This window comes from Psittacula echo (genome assembly GCF_963264785.1).
Source record: "Psittacula echo genome assembly, chromosome: 13".
In the NCBI taxonomy this organism is placed as follows: domain Eukaryota; kingdom Metazoa; phylum Chordata; class Aves; order Psittaciformes; family Psittacidae; genus Psittacula; species Psittacula echo.
Window position 1 is genome coordinate 3,960,819 of NC_137749.1, and position 20,211 is coordinate 3,981,029.

The 20,211-nt window shown below is 49.2% G+C and overlaps 1 protein-coding gene across 1 annotated transcript; it reads right to left on the bottom strand.

The window, feature by feature from the left end:
* Window positions 1–666: 666 nt before the first annotated feature.
* Window positions 667–19,338, bottom strand: SCARB1 (scavenger receptor class B member 1). Its single transcript, XM_080628636.1, has 12 exons — window positions 19,206–19,338; window positions 15,655–15,812; window positions 13,826–13,967; window positions 13,169–13,372; window positions 12,763–12,858; window positions 12,058–12,170; window positions 10,019–10,185; window positions 9,268–9,386; window positions 7,567–7,640; window positions 6,774–6,825; window positions 6,162–6,308; window positions 667–1,574 (listed from the first exon to the last, which is right to left on the bottom strand). Exons 1-12 carry the CDS (start codon window positions 19,323–19,325, stop codon window positions 1,470–1,472), a joined length of 1,497 nt encoding a protein of 498 aa, XP_080484762.1. The 5' UTR covers window positions 19,326–19,338; the 3' UTR covers window positions 667–1,469.
* Between the last annotated feature and the right edge of the window lie 873 nt (window positions 19,339–20,211).

Sequence of the window (20,211 nt, forward strand, 5' to 3'; positions counted from 1 at the left end):
CCCTTCATTCCCCTTCATGATCTGGGCTGAATCACAACTGTCCCAGTGATCAGACAGCCTAAGCCCAGCTGTAGGACATGGCCTGCAGGGAACACACTAGCACAGGAACTGCTGGCATTGGTTTTAGCTCCTTGTGCTCCTCCTGCCCAGTAAGAGGGACAGAAGTGTAAGAAGAAAAGTACTGCTCACCCACCAGAAGGTTACAGAGCTGTCTTAGACAATTACAACAGTTTCCAGACCATGACAGCATCCACACCACACTGTGCAACAAGTTCTCTGCTCCAAGAGGGACCAGAGACTCCCTGCGCTATTCCCTCCTCGCCAGAGGCACCAGCACTGGCCCCTTTGGTTTTCCCAAGGGCTACCCCAGCTCCTGGTTGGAAGCAGGGAAGGCAGGAGTGGTAGACAACTACTGACGGGTAGCCAGCCATGAACATCCTTGGGCTTTGGGCTTCCTTCCCACTAAAGAGTGAGCCCAGCCCTCCCACCTCCCGTTAACATCCAGCCCCAGATCCCCCAAGACATCATTTCAGAAATCTGCAGCATTTTCATCAACACCTAAGGCCATCACTGCTTTCATAATTGCACATCGCTTCCTCCATCTCAAAAGCACAAATACCTTTGTTAACGATCAAGGATATCTCTGTTAAAGGTCAAGCTTCTGCCTGCTCCCTTCCCATGTGCAGGCAGCAACGCCAGAGCAATGCAGTGACCACCCAGCACCAACGGCGACTGACAGGTCAGATGGACCAGAGGTTTTGGCAAGGTTCATCTCATGCAGCCATCTAAAGCAAGGAGGGGCCAAGTAAACGGGCTGTGGGCTGGAACTGTTGGAACACAAGGTCATGGCACAGAACTGGGGTTTTAGAAGTCACCGCTGTACTCTCCAACACATGCAAAGGCTGGAGCAACCCCAAGCAGGCTCCAGGTACCCTGGGAAGAGCCATCACCGAAGTGACAGCACCCAGAATTGATTTGTGGCGTAGTCCAGTCACATCAAGTGGTAATAAAACCATAAGTGGCTTCAGAATAGCAAGTCCCATCTGCATGAGATGAACGGTGGCTTTTAAAACCGTCACTAAATCCCATCAGTGCTACATATACAAACCTCATTTATTTAAAAGGCTCCCATTAAAGTACCTTTTATTCCTAGCAATAGGCAGTTTTGAATTGCAAAATAATTCTTGGATCAGCCAACGACTGTCTTCATTCCCAAAGGAAGAGAGGGGCTGCAGCAAAGGCCAGCCCCTTGGGGACAAGGATTCTTGGACACCGTATTGAGTGTCTGGACGACACCTCCAGTGCCCCGGTGCGGGAGTGCTGGTGCAGCAGTGATATCCTGTGCCTTTGCCACGGTGTGCAGGGTCTCCACTGAGTTGCTCAGGATGACTTCACCTTTGGAGAACTCTCAGGATCCACAGCAGGTCTTGCCCAGCATAGACATGTCCCAGTGGGAAACGTGCCAGGGCTCAGGCTTCAGCATCGTCCTGGCTCAGCGCGGCAGCGTCGTGTAGGAGCGGTGTTGTCTCAGAGGGGGGTGGTTTGCTCTGTGTGGGGGGGTGATGTGGGGGTCTCTGCAGAGGAGAGGACAGCAGTTACAGCCATGCACATGGTGGTGGCACCGCGGTCAGACCACAGCCCCACTTATAACACGCGCACCCCAAACCTTTTGGACTTTCACATGGCCAAGAACTGCTTTCTGAAAGCTTCTGATGATTTTCTGTACCACCTCCCTAACAAAATGAAGCTATTTCCGTTCCTACACTTGTAACAACCCCCCCAAATGCCCAACCTGAAGAGCTGTGTCACATGTGGGCTTATTGCTGTATTAGACAGGGGAACCCTGGGAGCAAGGAAGACATACCCTTACTGGCGGAGGATGAGGTCAGAGAATACTTAAGCAACCCAGACATATGTAAATCCATGAACCCTGATGGGGTGCACCCATGAGAGCTAAAGGGGGAGCTGGCTATTCTCACAGTAAGGCCATTCCATGCAATCTTTGACAAATCCTGGCAACTGGGAGAGGTGTCCAAATCGTGAAGTAAAGCAAGTGTCACTCCTATCTTGAAGTTCAAGAAGGAAGACCTCAGGAACTACAGGCCAGTCAGCCTCCCTCCAATCCTTGGGGGGGTGATGGAGCAGCTACTGTGCTTGACCAACCTGGTTAACTTCTATGATTAAACAAATGGCTTGATAGATGAGGGGGAACTGGGGATATTGTCTACTTGGATCTGAGTAAGGCTTTCAACACTGTCTCCAATAAGATTCTTGTAAAGAATCCACGAAGTATGGGCAGGCAGTGAGCTGGACTGAAACTTGGCTGAAGAGACAAGCTCAGAGCATCATGAGAAGTGTGACTGAGGCCAGTAACTAGCGGTGTACATGAGGGGTCAATACTGTCTCCAACTCTGTTTTACATCTTTATTAATGATATGTGTGTTTGCTGATGACACAAAATGGGGAGGAGTAGGTGATACACCAGAGGGTCATACTGCCCTCCAGAGGAACATCTCAGGCTGGAGAAATGGGCTGAATGAACCTCATGAGGTTCAACGGGAGGATGTGCAAAGTCTTGTACCTGGGGAAGAACAAACCCATGCCCCATTACATGGTAAGGGTCACCCAACACTTAGGCAGTTTGGCAGAAGAGGACCCAAGGGTCTTGGTGAACACCAAGTTGAATATGAGTGAAGAATAGCATCCCACATAGCAAAGTCAGCTAACCATATCCTAGACTCCATTAGAAGTGATACCAGCAGGTCAAGATCCTTCCCCTCTACTCATCACTGGTGAAGCCACACAAGGAGCATTGTGTCCAATTCTGGGCTTTCTAGGACAAGAGAGATGGAACTACAGGAAGAAGCAAAGGGCCACTAAACTGAGTAAGGGACTGGAGCAGGGGGGTTGGAACTGGATGATCTTAAGGTCCTTTCCAACCCTAACTATTCTATGATTCTATGTGTGCAAAGGCCAAGAGAGCTGGTGCTGATTAGCCTGGAGAAGAGAAGGTTCATGGGGGGGGTACTACCAATGTATGCAAGTATACAAATAGAGGGTGTAAATACACAGCCGGGCTCTTCACAGTGGTGTCCAGAGGACAGGACAAGAGCCACTGGGCACAAACTTAAACACAGGAAGTTCCACCTGAACATTAGGGCACACACTTGGGTTTTTCTCACTGTGAAAACTGTAAAAACTGGAATAAGCTGCCCAGAGAAGTTGGGGAATCTCCATCCTTGGAGATACTAAGAGACATCTGGACATGGTCCTGGGCAATCAGCTCTAGGTGGCCCTGCTTGAGCAGAGCTGATGGACTAGATGACCTTCAGAGGTCCCTTCCAACCTCACCGATTCAGTTACTTTGTGATCCTGTAATACAAACCCAGATTTTTTAATACATCAGAAATTCCCTCTTGAAAGCCTTTCCATGGAGGCTCTCCCATATCCCGGAGGAGAATGACACCCACCAAGTGACTACCCCTGTTACCCCATGAGGTTTTGCTCGTTCCAAAACTTACCTCTGGATCTGAAACACTCAGAGTGGGAAGAAATAGGCAAGAAAAGTGTTTCCTCACACCAGCCCTACTTTTCACCCTGATCCCTGCTGATAGTTTTAGGGCTGCATATCTGGTACACCAGGAGAAACAATAAAAGCATGTGCTTGCAGCCCAGTTAAGTGTGAGTATTAAGACATCTAAATTGCCCTGAATAAAGCCATGAGACACCATTTATATCCAAGCTTGCTATGAGGGCATGGCTGGTAGATATGGACAGTAAACACTGCTGTTTGATTGGCCTTAAGCAAAGTTCAATCAAATTAGGACAAGACAAAAGTGTGTTACCTTGACTGGGTACCCACCTACAGTCTGGCTTCCCGCAACACCGTCCCCTTAACCGGAGGCAGCTTTTTGGCAGAGGTGGCCTGGTTGGCCTTATTACTGTCTGAGTTCTTTTTATTGCTACTCCAAAATAAAGTGCATTTTTCCTAGAAGACAATCAGGCTCGTTTATGGTGCACTTGGACATGAATTCCATGAGGGTTCCAATTTTAGGAGGAGATTTTCCAATCACTGTTTAACTAGAATCTAGTTATGAATGAAGATTTAAAAATCTAGGTTAAACTAAGTCCTATTTTAGATTTCAGGTAGTGTCAAGCCAGTTTTGAATGATCCATTTGCCTTTCAAACACATCACCACAAAGGCTTTAGGCCATGTTAGCTACAGTGCTGCATCTGGGCATGTTTTATACCTGCAGAGCTTCACACATTGTTTAGAACTGCAGGTCCAATGGATACATTTCAAACTGGCTTCACCATCAGCTAGACTAAGATTTAAGTGTTTCATAGCACCTCATCTGGACTGGGTTTAGAGCACACTGCTCCCTCCAGAAGCCAGAGGCACACAGGATACACTCCAGGAAGGAGCTGGGATCAGGGAGACCTTCGCACAGGCAGACACGTGAAGCTGTGGTCAATGCCCCCGCTCAGTGCCCCCTCACCTGTGTCTTCAAGAGGGAGGACCGTGCATGATTAAGCAATCATCAGCAAAGATCAGCAACACTTCAATCAAATGAGGAACACACCTTGGCTGCAAATTGCTGTCTTCCAGTTTACAAGCTCTTATCTATTCATTAGACATGAGACTTTCATGTGTTGCTGCACAGCTTACTTAGATTTATAAGGTCATCAAGTCTCTCATTTATCATTTTTCAGGTAGTCAGGCACCTCCTGCAGCTGATTTTCAGTTCTAGCACTTCACCACACTTCTGGCTGAGCACCCAAATACAGCAGGCTTATGCCTGGGTTTGGAGTATTTCGCAGATATTTAATTGACTTGAACAGATTTACAATCCAGCTTTTCTTCCTGACCCTTCCTGGCACAGTTAAGGCTCTTTGATGGCAGGAATTAAGACTTGCATAAAGCAGGGAAGGAAATGCCAGCCCAGGGCTGCATAAGGTCTTAGAAATAATGCCAGCAAATAGACATTTTTCAGATATGCTGGTGCTACGCAACAGAGTGAAGTCCATTTGCCAACAAGCACTTGCAGTGCTGAAGCAGAGAGGTTCAGCACACAAAGCCTGACCACCTTAGGAGCACAGTAAGGGTTTAACGCCGAGCCCTCGGCCCTAGCATTACTCCCACTCTGCAGGGAGGTGTGTGGAAGAACAAGGGGATTTGGGATCATGTGCTTAAGTCAATTAAGCAGTTGTAGGCTTGGTTAAAATCCTATTATGCGATACTCTGAGAACCCTGGCACTGTTTAAAGTGGGTCTGTATTAGTGTTTCAGTAAGGGCAGTTACAGGAGGTTAAGCAAAAGCAGCCCCTCACACATGCTCCCCCCTTAGCCTGCTTTCATCCTAAGCATTACCTTTTTATCCCCACAAGTAGCTTCACTTTAGAGCCAGCTCAAGACACTTGGTTGTAGTGGAAAAGTAAATAAGCTTGCTTTGAAGCAGGTAAGGGTAGGGAGCTAGATCTCTACTTGAAGAGATAAAGCTTTTAGAAAGCTTAGTGTTATCAGATGAATGTTTGGGAGCTGAATCTCCATCACACATTTTAGCTGGTTTATATTTTGTCCTTACAGCTCAGAGCTATTTGGAGCAGTTTGCTTGAAAACCAAGGGAGCTCCAAAGAAAGACAGAGCACAGCCAGGGCTGAGAAGCAGCCACAGTGTCTGTGCCTCTCCTGCAAGAACACAGCAACTGCATTTCATTAGGGAACAAGCTGTGCTCAAGTAGCTCCATCCCCTCGAGAAGGCTCTATTCAGATTAGAAAACTGCTGGGACCCTGCAGAGATGCACAGATTTGTGCAATGGCACAGACCTGCTGCTTTCTATGGAGGCTGGGTTGATGAGCAAGGCTTGTTCTTTCATCAACTGGATGAGCTGAGAAATACCTCCTCCTACAGGAACCCATTTCCATCGCTGCTGTGCACTGAGAAAGCCAGAAATGCTTTCATATTATCTATTTGCAGCCCAGTTTTGAGATGGCTGAGGAAGTCCTGCTGCTACATGCTGGCATCTGGCACCATTAGGTCATTGTTCGTGGCATCAGCCAATGTTTCCTCAGGAGTGTTAGATTGTCAGCCCAATCTACATCATCTGATTAAGTCTGATTGGACTTATAGCATTTCCCTTTAGACATCTGCAGGTTCTTACCTGACTCATTGCCATGAGTACAGCTGCTGAGATAATGAGTGGGATGCTCAGCCCAAGGCAGATATACTGCAGGTAGTCCAGCAGTGATGGGATCAGCACCAGGTTGGTGTAAAACTGCTTTAGGACCGAGCCTTCGATGGATCCACTCTGCTCAAAGAATCAGAGCTGTCAGTGGCATTTCCCTCCCACCCAGGGCTGAGACAAACCAGCTGCACAATGGCCCTCCCAGCACAGATTAGGGAATTCAAGCAAGATTCAGTCAGACTAGAGGCTTTTACTAAACAGTTGGAATCAGCCAGGCACGCACACAGCTGGAGACTGCACTCCCAGGCCCACATTAGCTTGGGGATGCTGGCAGCTCTGTTGTGGGCCCTATTTAACCCCACATCTAGGGCAGAGCCAGAGATTTACCAACTATAGTGCAGGGTTTGTTCAGCTCAGAGGGATTAATGGCACAGCCAAGTATTATAAAGCCTTCTGTTGGTGGTTAATTAGTCTATCTTGCTTAAAGCTTTATCCAAAGTGGAGTTTCCCCAGCACCGGGTGATGCATAAGCAGTTCCCCCTCCCACAGGAGAGGCTCTGCAGGATCAGGTCAAGGAAGGCAACTCACCTCTGCAAACCACAGCAGTGGCAGGACCACTGGCTTAATCCTCCCTGTTTGACTGGGGGAAGAAAAAAACCACACATTTAGATTTCTGGTTGATCAGGCCACAATTAGAGTCATAATTCTTCCTAAAGAGCTGGGTCTGACAGACTGATAATGGCCAGGAAACAGTGTAAGGAAGTAGCAATTCCTGCTGCTTCAGTGAGCTGCTCCCCCCTTAAGGGACCAGGTCCAACTTGGCCCTTTTACACAAGTGCAGAACTTATGCTTCTATTTGTGCTTAGCAGTAAGTGCCATTCCAAATCTGGGCTCCAGGGACATGAACTTAATGAACTGGAATGCTAGACTTCACATGGCTACAAGACATCTTGATCACCTGCATGGTAACAGAGGGTGAAAGCTCACAGCACTGGGGACTGTCTGCTGGTGTATGCCCTAAAGCCAGTCAAAGCAGCAAGAACCATTCTGTTAGCTATCAGAGCTGAAAGTGCCTTTTCGGACACAGGCTACAAGTGTCAACCCTATAGACAAAGCATGTTTTGTCTCTTCATGTTGGATGTGACACCAGAGCAGCAGCAGAGTGCAGGCGAACCGCTTCTGCACCTCACCAGGAGAAGCCATCCACATGCTGCACTGCTAAAGCATGACAGTTTGAGGTCACTGTGATAGCTGGCATTTCACTCCATGAGCCAGCTGGCTTCTGCAACTGTGACAACTGGCAATGCTGAAGCTACTTCATCTCTGGGCAGAGTAAACTTTGCTCAAGGGAGATGTACATTCCTAAAAGGTGACTACTTACATTATACCAGACACCTGCTTTATGTACAGGTTCAGCTGGAGCTTGATGGAGCAATTCATGGGGATGCCAGTCAACTGCATAGAAAGAGACCAACCAGCTCATTAGTAAAGCCAACGTTTGTCTGGAGAGCTTTGCAGAAGAGCAACCCTTTGCTTCCCATCCTAGCTGCTCTGCATTGGATCATCCAGAGCTCTACTGCAGTCACCACACACAGGACCAGGAGCATGGCTGAGGTTTCCACCAAAGCACAAGCATCAGCCAACCAGGCACCAGTCCCCAGGCTCTGGGAATGGCTGCTAACAGAGGAACAGCACTGTCCCCATGGCAGTCTGCAGTTTGTCCCTTTCACTTGAAGGGTCACCAGCCAGTGAGACTGTGGCAGCACCTCCTTTGGGTGGTCTGAAGGCACAAAGTTAACTTGGACACACATAGCTGCTGCAGAAGGCAGCACGCAGTCAGCAGGCAAACAGCATCAAGGGAGGTGTTGTGTGACCCAGGGCTTGTGGGGCTCAGCATAAGCAAGTTCAAATTACCAAGCAGTGAATGTAACCTGTAAGTGATCCCCTACACAGCACACTTTAATAGCAACTCCAGTGTTTTCTGAAGCCTGATAAGCCTCTTCTGTTGTCCATCCTACCAGCAGCAGGATAGAAATGCATCAATGCAAGATTTGTGCAGACAGGAAAGGACAGAATGTTTCCCATAATGAAGAACAGACAGCACTGTCCACCAACATCCTAAAACCGTGAGAACACCCCACTTCAAAGCCGGTCTCGATGATACCCATTAAGGCATTGGTTTCTCATGACACTGCAGTTTTGCAACACATTAAGGGCAGAGAGTTATTGCTGTATTGCCCGTTTGCACTCAGCAGACTGCAGCTAGATAAGAATACAGTTAATTGCACTGTTATCAGTAGATGTTTGATACTGTAATAAACTTAATTAGATTTCCATAACTGCGATAAGAAAAGCAGAGAGAACCCAATGCCTCGATGAGCAGCACGGCTCGCCTTGCCTCAAGAGGGGAACTTGTTTCTTGCTTGGACAAACATCACAATGTTTGGAAGATCTGACCACGTGCCACACAGGCCATGGGTGGAAGATCCCAAAGTCCTCTCCCCATCAGCAGCTGGGACAACAACGGCTCAGGACACCCCAACTCATCACCAACGGAGCAGTAACTTCACCCTTATTATAGATATGTGAGAAGTGTAACACAGCAGCAGTGCAGTGCCAAAGCAGCCAGTCAGATGGGCAGGTTGAGAGACTGGAAGAAGCCAGCCCAAAAACAGTAGTGACAGCTTCAGCATGGTCTCAGGCTTTGCTACTGAGTTCTCATCTCAGATCTGGGGTATAACTGGGCTGCTGCTAGATACACCTCCTGGTGTTATAGACCTGAGTCAGTGGAAAGAACTTGACTGTGCTTACCAAAACAATTATGCTTATAATTGGTTCTGCAATTTCCTACAAGCCAGGCTAATTACTCAATTAGTTTATGGCTGTGACATTTTTTATCTGCACTTGTCCTCGCCAGTCTTTGCACTATGGAACCTGCTCAAATCAGTGCCATGGGAGCAGAGCAAGGCTACCATGCAGCCAGTGGCAGGCTCCACACTCAGCCCAGCAGGATCCCCAGGGCACAGTGAGGCTCCTCCATGGGTGAGGACCCTGGCAGGCTCATGCTCACTCACACACTCACCGGGTGCACATCGAGGAACAGCGCGTGCTCATCCTTGTTGGGGTGCAGGCCTTCGACAGCATCCAACAGGACTGGGTCGGCATTGTAGAAGTGAGGATGTGAAATGAACATGGGTGCATCTGGATGAGAGCAAAGACACCTTCAGTTCATTCAAACCCATCTGAGACGTTTTGCTGCGATTTTTAAGCTATTGCAGCACTTGTTCTGAACAGGCTTTTATACTTTTCTCCTCCCAACCAGAAAGCTTCTTCCCTTCCCTCCCTGCAGCTCTGGGAGGGTAAAGACCTCATGCTTAAAGCCACGCTCTCCCACCTATGCACCCTCACACAATGCTGTGGCAACTTCTTGTACCCAGACACAGGCTGGGGCACTAGGGCTGAATTCTCACACACCTGCATAACCTGCATTCAGTGTCCAAACATTTAATTTGACAGTTACACAGCCTGCCTCTTCCCACCTATGCTCCTCTGCCTACCCCTTCCACAGTCCAGGGGACATAAAACTCCCACCATATCCTTAGGCATTCCCAAAAACACCAGGCTGTCATAGGACCATGGAGATCAAGAGGACTTCAGGTACAAGGGTTTTCCCTCTGTCCCTCCTTGCTGAGATGCCTGCGGGTGAGAATGCCATGCACAAGACCCCAGTGCTCTGGTAGATAACAGAGCTGGTTTTCCAGACAGCCAAGCTCATATCGCATCCCCACGGTTAAACACTGGTACAGGGAAAGGCAGAGGAGGAAAGGACTTACTTAGCCTACAGGAACTGATGTTCTGGATGCCAGACTGCATGCAGGGGCAGAAACCTTCATTGGGTGGATAGTCAGTGCCATTGGCAAAGAGAGTTTTTGGTGCCACGAAGCGATAGGTGGGCACACCCTGAAACTTCCCGGACTGCTCGTACACCAGCCTCATGGATCTGGAAGGGTTTCATGGGAGAAGGATCAGGATTAGACAACAGGTTCCCAGCCCAGAACTGGGCTCTTATCTTTGCTGGATAAGATGCAGTTGCAATGTAACTTAGACTTTGAGATCGAGATAAATGCTCAGAGCAGTGCTTTGGATGGAGAATGAGTATTTAAGCCATTTGCTTTCCATGTTTTAAACACAGATAAAGGGTTGGTCAGAACTAGTTATGGACAGAAAACACAGGTTTATAAGTCAGTTTGCATATCCAGGTGAGGTTAGTTTAAAGGCATGTAAGTAACCCCCAGGGCTGCTCTCCAACAGATAATAGCCTCTTTGTGCAAGCCTTGGCTTCTTATGTGCTCAGGGGACATGCACAGGGGATGGACATTGGTTAAATGTCTTCTGCAGCACAACTTCAGCACAGAGGCTGTCAGGGGAGTGGAAATATTTACTACATATGCAGCCAGACTTGATACAACAGGCTGTGATGTGATGCTGCATTACTGCTACCAGCTGTAAGGAGAAGATGCAAGTTTCCAGGAGGAGGTTTGCTCCTTTCACACTCAAGCAAGGCTTACAGGGATGCAGACAGCCTGGGCACAGGGATGCTTATTCCTACAGACACCTTCTGACACCAGAACCAAGGATGTGGGATTTAGGGCATGTTCAGCAGTTACACGGATGACTCTTGGCTGTGCTCACCTTCCAGCACAGAGGCAGAGGCTGCTGCAGCACATCAGCAGGATAAAGCCTTGCCTACCTTGCAGGGACATCCAGGTAGCTGCATATCAGCATTAGCTGCACCTAGTGTGCAAACAGCACAGATGTGCCCTGCAGCAAGGCAGATACGCTCTTAGTCTACTAACTGATCTTTGTGACTCCTTCCTCTCTAGCCAGGCTAGCAGAGTGGCAATGGGGGGATGTGGGGAGAAACGACAGCAGAGCCATTTCCCCCACAGCACTGTCAGGCAGGAACCTCCTGTGCTAACAAGAAACCAAGTATGGTTTTGTCCTCTTCACTGGATGCCTTGCCAAAAAACACGCTCTGTTCCCTAGAATACTCTACAGAAAACAGGCATGTATATTTAAACTTTGATTACCGGTAAACTTCCCTCTAAGTTATTGGCTCCAGTGTCATTTTGGTATTTGCTGATGCCCTTTGTGTAGAGGAATTCCTGCACTAATACTTGGCTCAGCTGGCTCTGCTTGTTTGAAGAGGTCATTGTTCTCTATTCAACAAGAACACTTGCTTGTTTTGCAGCACTATCTACAAAGCCTGAATTAACGTTATCTTTCCCAAGCTGGGGACAGGGGTTTGTGCCACCTCCTGTCTCCCCTCCTTCCAGCCTCAAGGAATTTCCACTCAGGCAGGCTCTGCAGGGTACTTTAACCCCTGTGTGATCAGCTAAAGTCAGGGTGTCTTTACACAGGACAGATGCACAGCAGCACTGGAACAAAGAGGCAAAAAAGAGAAGAAAAAGCAGCAGCCTGGTAACAGGGGCACAACCCCCGCCCCAAAATCACTTCTGCAACCATTTAGTCAGCTGAAATAGTTCTGCAAATGCTTATAGCTGCATTTCCTTGTGACAACTCTTACTTCTCCCTCTCACCTCCCACGTCTTATCTAGACGGGTTATTTTCTACTGATGCAACATGAGCAAGTTTTACTTCTCCAGTGATCTGGGAGGTAATTAATGGATAGCACAAGACACTGCTAATTAGACAACTACGCTGTTTGCAAAGCTCAGATACTGCAACACGGAACCGTGGCTGAACTTTAACTACAGAACAGAGAGCCCTGAGCCCTCTGTGTCACTGCACAGGTATGCCGTGTGCACAGGATGAACATTCCATCTCCTGCACAGGGACATGCTGGCCTCACCTGCAGGCATCCGGGCTGTAGAAATCCAGCGATGTCGGGGACATAAATGGTGGCCACATCTCTCCTGCTGTCCCATTGATCATGTTGCATCCACGGCTCCGCCAGTAATTCACCTACAGGACAGAAGTAGGGAGAAGAACTCAGAACAAGGAGAGTGTTGGCTTCCAGGCCTGCATGGGACATCCATCACTCTACCCTGCTTCCAGAGCAGCCTGAGGTCGCAACACTGAAGAACTTCAAAGATCTTTCCCATTCAAACATCTGCACAGTTAATGGAAAAATAGGACAAGATCCAGCAGTCTCAAGTGCTCCCACAGTGATTGGTCTGTAGATTAAGATGATTTTTAGGAGTGGAATCCCACAGGGGAAGAATAAGCACTCCTTTAACAAGTAAAGAAACACCTTAAATACAGGCCATGGGATCCTGGGACTTCAACATCAAAAGCAACCAGCTCCAACAGGATTTCACAGGAATCCAACGGACACAGATGATGAGCTGAACTTAATAACTTCATGTAAGCCTCTTGCTACATAAAACAAGAGCCACCTTCTGCCAATTTGCCAGAAGCTGCAGCAGCTGAAGTCCTGTAGAAACTTGCCTTCAAACCTGAGACCCAAAGACACAACAGCACCGAAAGCTTCCAGTTTATCATGCTTTAGATCAGGCATTGCCTCCGTACTATAGTTTTTCTGCTTGACACTTACCTCCTTTAGCCCGTTCCATGAATCCACCATGTGAACTTCACTGATGTTCTTCATGCCTGTGTTCACTGTGAACAGTCCTGAATTGGAGTTGTTGACCTGCAGAGAAGAGAGGCTAATTTTTAACCCTTATACACAGCAAAACTGCAGTATGTTACCGACTTTGCATGCTTCCTCAGCTCTGGGGGTGCTCCACAGACTGTAAGCTACTGAATTTCTATTCATTTCAGTTGCCAGCAACAGCTTCAAACACCAGCATTTCTGCCCAGGGAGAGAATTAAGGCAGCCTGACACAACCACCAGCTACACATGGCTGCTCCAAACACTTTGTGAGGAGATTCAGCATCTGTGCTGCCCGTAAGACCAACACCGCTGTGATTTTAGTGTTCCCAACCAGCAGCTTACTCACCTCCACAAATATGCCAAATTTTCCCTTGAAAGGGATCATGCCAGGAACAATTGCATTTATTGCATCTATAAGAGGGTCTTCATAGCCCCACATGATCTCCCCCACCGTCCGGTTCATGAACGCCTGCTGCTTCAGGCCAGCCAGGGCTCCACTCAGTAAAATCTTCACAAAGGTTGGCAAGTTTTCCATCATTACAGCTGCTCCCTGGGAAAGAAATAAACCTGAGATGAGAGGCCCATCTTTTCCTCTTTTTTAGGAGGAAGCAACTCATCTTTAGTGCTCAGCAAGGTCCTTTGACTACATCAATCTACATCCCTCAAAAAGTCCTTTGGACAAACAATTGCTCTGCTCCAAACCCACAGTTTTGGAACAAAGCAATTGAGGGATCACAGGCTTCATTTCCCCAGAGGATGCTGGTTGCAGACTCGAGCCCAGCTGCTTTGCCAGCCCCTCTGCACACTCTGGTTTTGGAAGGGTAATAGCCCAAGGCAAAAACCAGCACTCAGAAAGCTGAAAACTGCATGTTGTTAGCTTAATCACTTAATTGCTTTATTAGCCTTAAGCCCTAATTGAAAGTAAGCTCTGAGTCAGTACTGAGCATCATCGCCCTTCCCTCAAGCTCAGAAGTTGGTAACTATCCATGGAGCAAATTCTTACCATCATCAAAATGTTTGGCACAACAATGTAGTCGTCTTCACGGCCATTGGAGAGCTCTGGCTGGAAGAAGAGTTTCCGATATTCCAGGAAGGAGACAGTGTCATTGTCATGGAATGTGATATTTGTCTTATACCTGAACTCTCTGCAAAGAGATGGGAGAGATCATGGGAACCGTCCCCCCAGGCAATACCCCTGCAAAGCCTGTTAGTAAGGAGGGGCTGCACAGGCCCAGGCTTGCTTCTGAAGAACAAGAAGGAGACCCATCCCCAGGGAGAAGCCAAAGGACGGCAGGGGAGGCAGCATCCCAGGGAACGGGTGGTATCAACCTCACAGCGCAACCAGGGTTAGGGTCTAGCAGGAGGACATGACAGCCTGGGAGCGAGGCATCCTTGAGAGATTGCATTCTGTAGCAAAGCACCAAGTGTTTCTTCACAACTCAAAACCCAGCTGATGAGAAGTTTGAGACAAAAGCATAAAAACCCTCAGTCACTGCACCTACAGTCATTAAAAAGCCCAGCCATATCAGGGAACTGCCCAGATAAGCAAACCTACACCAACACACATGCCCAAATAACTTCCTTAACAGAAGATGACCAAACTAGATGCCATGAGACCCAGCAATGAGCCCACACTGATTTGCCCCAGATCTCCCTGATGGTCCCCAGGTGCAGGGCAGCTTGACCTTCCATCATGGCTCTCCTCAAGGCTTCAGCTAGTACCACCTCCTGCACACTGCCCAGCACTGCTCCCCTTTCACTTCATGCTGTAGGGGCACCTCAGCCTCCTGGAGGCCGCAGTAGCACAAGGTTCTCCCCAACACTTGTGAGCCCGTTACAGATCCCAAGGGAGCTGAAGCTCAACCCGCCAGCAAAAACAAAGTCCTTTATTGTGGAGCCTCTGCTTTATAGCGCACATTAGGGAAGGGCACTAATCTCTCCCAGCGGGAACACAAGGACACTAATAAGCTTTGCCCCTTTGTTTATTCTTATTTACAGTGAGGGAAGCCTTTTTCCCAAGCCAAGTGACTGATGAAATCACAACATACAGAATCCACATGGTGTTACGGTGTGACCCGGCAAGCCCAAAGGAAACATACTGTCAGGTTTCCCCCAATGCTGGTGAAACAGCTTTGGATTAAACCAGTAATCTTTCTGCCTGAGCTTGCTTAGGCTGCTGACCTAGCTTTGCCTACATGTGTAAGCAAACACATGCTACCTAGGGGTAAGTTCACACGCTCAACATCCACCATCACTTCGTGTTTCAGGTCCTGAGAAGCATCTGGGGCTTCAACAACCATTTTCAGCCACAGCAAATAGACCCAGCCCTGCTGTAGATGGGCCTGATCAAGTTCTAGTGCTCCGTACTGGTTTTCATAGCCAGAGCATTGATTTTAGGCAGATTCGGGGTCTCATGTTGGATTGGCCTCTTACCCATGAAGTTTGATATTGAGGTGACTCCAACTCTGGAGCTGGACTCTCAAATGTACCGTGAAGATAAAACAAGTCCACTCTGAACATGCAGCTTGCCCACCACCATACCAACACCCCTCATGCCTATGTTTGGACCATATCAGTCTGGCTGCCCAACAGGTCCCAGCATGGGACTGAGCTCCACAACTCAGTGAAGCGCAGGCCAAAGGTCCTCCTACTTCTGGCTTTAGCAAGATCAGGGCAATTAGAGCACGTTTGGGTCACCTTAAAATCCTATGCCACCAACCTTGCTCCAAGTATGCCTATCCTATGCCCTCTGGCCAAAGGAGATAGCCAGAAGCCTGGCAGGCAGCATGGTGAACGGGCTCATGCCTAGCTGGACCACAAGTGCTACCTAACCTGTAAACATAGGGTCCACGTTGGTGCAGCACCGGCTTCGCTCCCTGGAGGACCTGGTCGGGGTTCAGTACTTCAAAGAAATACATTGACATGTAGAAAGGAACGGGAATGTCCTTCCACATCTTGAAGGAGATGCTGCCGGGGTCGATCCTGACATTCTGCAAGGGAAAAAACAGCGTAAGGAGACAGCTCTTGGACTCAGTGGCTGCAGCTGAGCACATCCACCCTCAGCTCCACATCAAGCCCAGCTGAAGGTGGCAGTTCCAGCAGGGGCTCTCCAGAGGATCCAGGCATGTTATACAGATTGAAACTGAGGCAGATGTAAACCGGGAACTCTTTTGCATGCAGAAGCATCAAGTTCATGCACAGGATGTCTGTAGGCTTATTTGTTCAGGCTCAACTTTCCAGATCCTACCCACAGGATTTCAGAGCTGTTTTGATGTGCTGGAGGCTCGCTTTGAATTATAACAAGCCAGCACTGAATTATTCAAAACTCTGCATATCTGACTTGCCAAGCATAAACTACCCTGTCCTGAAGTAAGCAAGGTTTGGCAGCTCCATGCAGCCAAAAGCAGGCAAAGGCTGGAAAAGGCATCATGCCCATTGACACAAGTATATGGGTACCAGCAGGGAGGGCCTACTAGATTCCCAAAAAGAAGAGAGAACCGGGATGGCAATCGAGCTGGGTCCCAACAGCGCCGTGAAGGACACCTTTGCGTCCTCTCACCTCTATCCTGCAGTGACTCATAGTTGGTCATAAGGCAGGTCAAAGGCCTTATGAAGAACCCCAATCCTGGCTCCCATATTGATGTCTTGTTTGCTGGGAAATGCCTGGAGGAGCCCAAATGTGACTTAAGCCCTTCACCAGGTTCCCAGTCCAGGAGCTGGCATCTGGCCACATCTGTTTCGACTCCCTCCCAGCCTTCTGGGAACTGCCTTACGGACAAGAGTCTGTTCGTTCCTTCTTGAGCACTTTTTCTGGATGAGTTCCACCATAATCTGTGCTTCCTCTGCAAGCACAAGCCTTTGTTACTTTGGTTAAGTAACCCAGCCAGCTTATGGAAGCAGGTTTGATCCGCTAATAGCCAAAGGCACATGGCTGTTATCCGTTTGCAACTCAGTTCCATAATGGCTCTCACGCCCTGGAGCAACTCGATCGGAACATACATGTATTTGCTGCTACATGGGGCTGAGTTGTGAAAGCTGCTGGAGGCTTCCCTGCAATTCTGCATCTTTAGCAGTTTCATGGCTAGGCTGTGCTACCTGCAAGCAGAAGGAGCAGCAATAGAACATGTTTCTATTTAGCCTGCTTTATAAATCTGACTCCTGAGTCTCCAACACAGTATGAGCAGCAACATCTGCTTTCCTTAACTTCCTTATTCCTGCACCCCCTGGATCTCTTCCTGCATATGCATTTATCTATATAATACGTTCCCAGTCAGATGGAGCTGCATCCTGGCTCCCTGATACATTTCTCAGCCTTCTCCCATCTGGGCACAGCAGCTCGAGGTACTCCACAGATGCTACAAATTAAGATCTACTCAGGGTAGCTTTAGAATTCAGCTACTTGTAGGTCAAAAACATGGTCATATGCCTAAATAGAAAGAACGTGTTTCACTTAGGTGGATTATAAAGCATCACCAGGATGTTTGACCCCTCCTGACTAGACAGTGGTCAAGTCCTGCTCCTCCAAGAGGGAGGCTTCAGCCACCCTGCTCAGTAAAGCCAAGAGCCAAGAGGTTTCCTCTTCAGATGAAGAGCAGCAACCACACTGTGCCCAAGCACAGCCTCAGTGTCACACCTCATCATCTACATCCTCTCACCACCATCCTCATCACCCTGCTGAAAAAGCAAAGACAGCACTGTCAGCCTTCTCCCAGCTTTCAGACAGGACAGCACAAGAGCTCCCAGGTGGAGCAGAAGCATCAAGTGGCAGAGGGATGAGTTGATGCAGTCTCACTGTGTTACAGCTTGTATCTTAGGCAGGTCCGTGGCACTCCAAATGGGGCAGGAAACAGGCTCCAAGTTTCCTGTTTCTACTGTGTGTTCCCTACAGACTTAAAGACACACTCAAAACCACTGCCTCTTTGCAGCTAAGTCCTCCTCCATCTTGACAGAGCTCAGGAACCCTCCATCTTGACAGAGCTCAGGAACATGGGGCTGGGGATATTTCTCACCACCCTGGATATAACTCAGTTAGTTTTTCTATTTCACATCAAGTTTCCTAGGATCTCAGGACCATTTTGGGTCACGCTGGAAATTCAGATACCAAGGGCTTGGGATAAAGGGAAAAGGAACAAGGGCTGGTATTTCCTCATTTTAAGTTACTAGGATTTAGCTAATCAGGTAGAAAGAACTGGGATTAGCTAAAAAGAGGGCAGAAAGGGGTTTGCACCAAAAATGTCACTCCTGTTCCGCAGGGGCCATTCTGCATTTTACCTGCAGGTACCAGCTCCTGATGTCCATGAAACTGAACAAAGACTGACTTCTAATGCTTAAACCACTGGACTGTGTGGCTTTGCCCAGGCAGCAGCACCTCCAAAGGACAGAAGCTCATTTTCAACAGGGACTTTGCAGCACAGGTAACCACAGCCATCAGCTATGGGATGCTTATTCACCTCTTCCATCAGAAGCACATTTCCAGGTGTTGCTCTGGGTAAGTGCAAGCCTGAGGAAATTCCCAGGCAGGGGCACATGTCCTTTAGGCAGGGAGAAAAAGGTTTGGCTGAATGTGGGATTGAGCCAGTTGGATCATTACAGCAGGATAAGGTATCCCAGCAGCAAGGACGGGAGTGCTGGCTCCAAAGACTGTGCAGTAGTCACTGAACAAACCAACTCCATCCATAGCCCTGTGTCTTGAGCTCAGGGAAAAAACACCCCTTCAGCCTTAGCACACCTGTGGGTAAGACAGGTCTCCAGAGAGGCAGCTCTTTAGGTTTTTGGTGACTTGGAGGTTGCTCCATGCACAAGGCTCCTTCAGAGCCCACCTGCACATCATCTGTCCCGTTTCCAGTCTGGGAATTGTCTCACCAGAGTTAAGTCCAAACCCATTAATGAAAGGAACAACTGGTGCGGCAGGCTAAGGCAGCAGGGACAGAAGGAAGGGCTGGTGCCGGGTGCAATGCTCAGCCTGCCAAGCTGCTGAGCCCAGCACCACCGGCATTGTCCTCCCCATCCAATTCCAGCTGTGCCTAAAGCCCTTGGCTAGCCAGGGATGAGAGCCCATTCAGCCCAGGCACGTCTGCTGCAACCCAAGCTGGCACATCCCAAGCCGCTATTTGCCCACACTAAGCTTTAGAGGCTGCTCAGAGCCGCAGCGGTGACGCCGAAGCAGAGTCCCTCAGGGCCCAGCTGTCTCACACTGCTCCCGATCCCGCTATACAGGAAAACCTGCCCAAACACCAGCCCTGGCTCCGGCTCCGCGCCACCACCCCCTGCACCTTGCACCGGGATGCACGCCAGCCCCGCTCCGCACTCCCAGCCATGCACCAGCTCCAGCCGCAAGCATTGGGGCACCCCGCAGCAGACACGCACCCCCCGGCCCCGCTGACCTTGATAACCTGCTCCTTAACGATGCGGGGCCCCACCAGCAGAACGGAGACGCCCAGGAGGGCGCAGGCGGCCCCGGCCAGCCCCAGCCCCACCGACGCTCTGCGGCGGGCCGAGCCCATGACGCGGCGCAGCAGAGCGGAACCGACCCGCGCTCGCCTCCGCCGCTTTATGGCCCCTCGGCCCGGCCCGGCCCGGCCGGAGGGAGAGGGGCTGGAGGCGGAGCGGAGCCGGGCACCGCCTCTCGCACAGCACCGCCCAGGCGGGAAGGTCAACCCACGGGAAGCAGAACGCGCTGCGAGCGCGGAGATAAACCCGTGTATTAATGCATTAAAACCATACACATGTGTGTATTTATGGCCACTACCGCTTAACCTGCCTCTGATTTTCCAAGGAAGTGGGGTTTTTGTCTTATCTTCTGCATCTGAAGCAGCCCTGGGTGAGACTCATCGCTAAAAGCATCATGGAAGTCAGAAAAAAATCAACAACAAAGGGAAGAGTCTGGTTTGTGACAGCCTATTTTAAAACAATTACATGCACTCCTTCTTCTAACGCACAGAACCAGCACATTACCACTCTCGCAGAGGGCATTTTTGGTTTCCACCTTTCAGCCTCCTCCTTTTCCCACTTCCCACCCCTCACTGCATGGTGAACTACTCATGAGCTCCAACATCCAGCCACCATCGCTTTCACCACAGAACACTTCAGTGATCTCCCTCTTGCCAGGGCTATGGGACCTGCCTCGTGACATTCTAGCCCATCGTTGCTTTGTCCACTTAGTGTACAGCTGGAATGAAAGCACATTCCAAACAATTTTTAATAGCCTGGTGTGCCTGAAAATAAGGAGTTTGTCTAATGTGCTTTTACAAAACTATCTACCCCATAACCCCATGAGAGAGATCCGCTTTAGCCGAACATTTCTCAGGCCCGAGGGCTGCAGAACCCACAGCGACATCCTACACTGCCACCAAGCAGCCACCCACATCAGAGCAGGCGCTCAACAGCAGC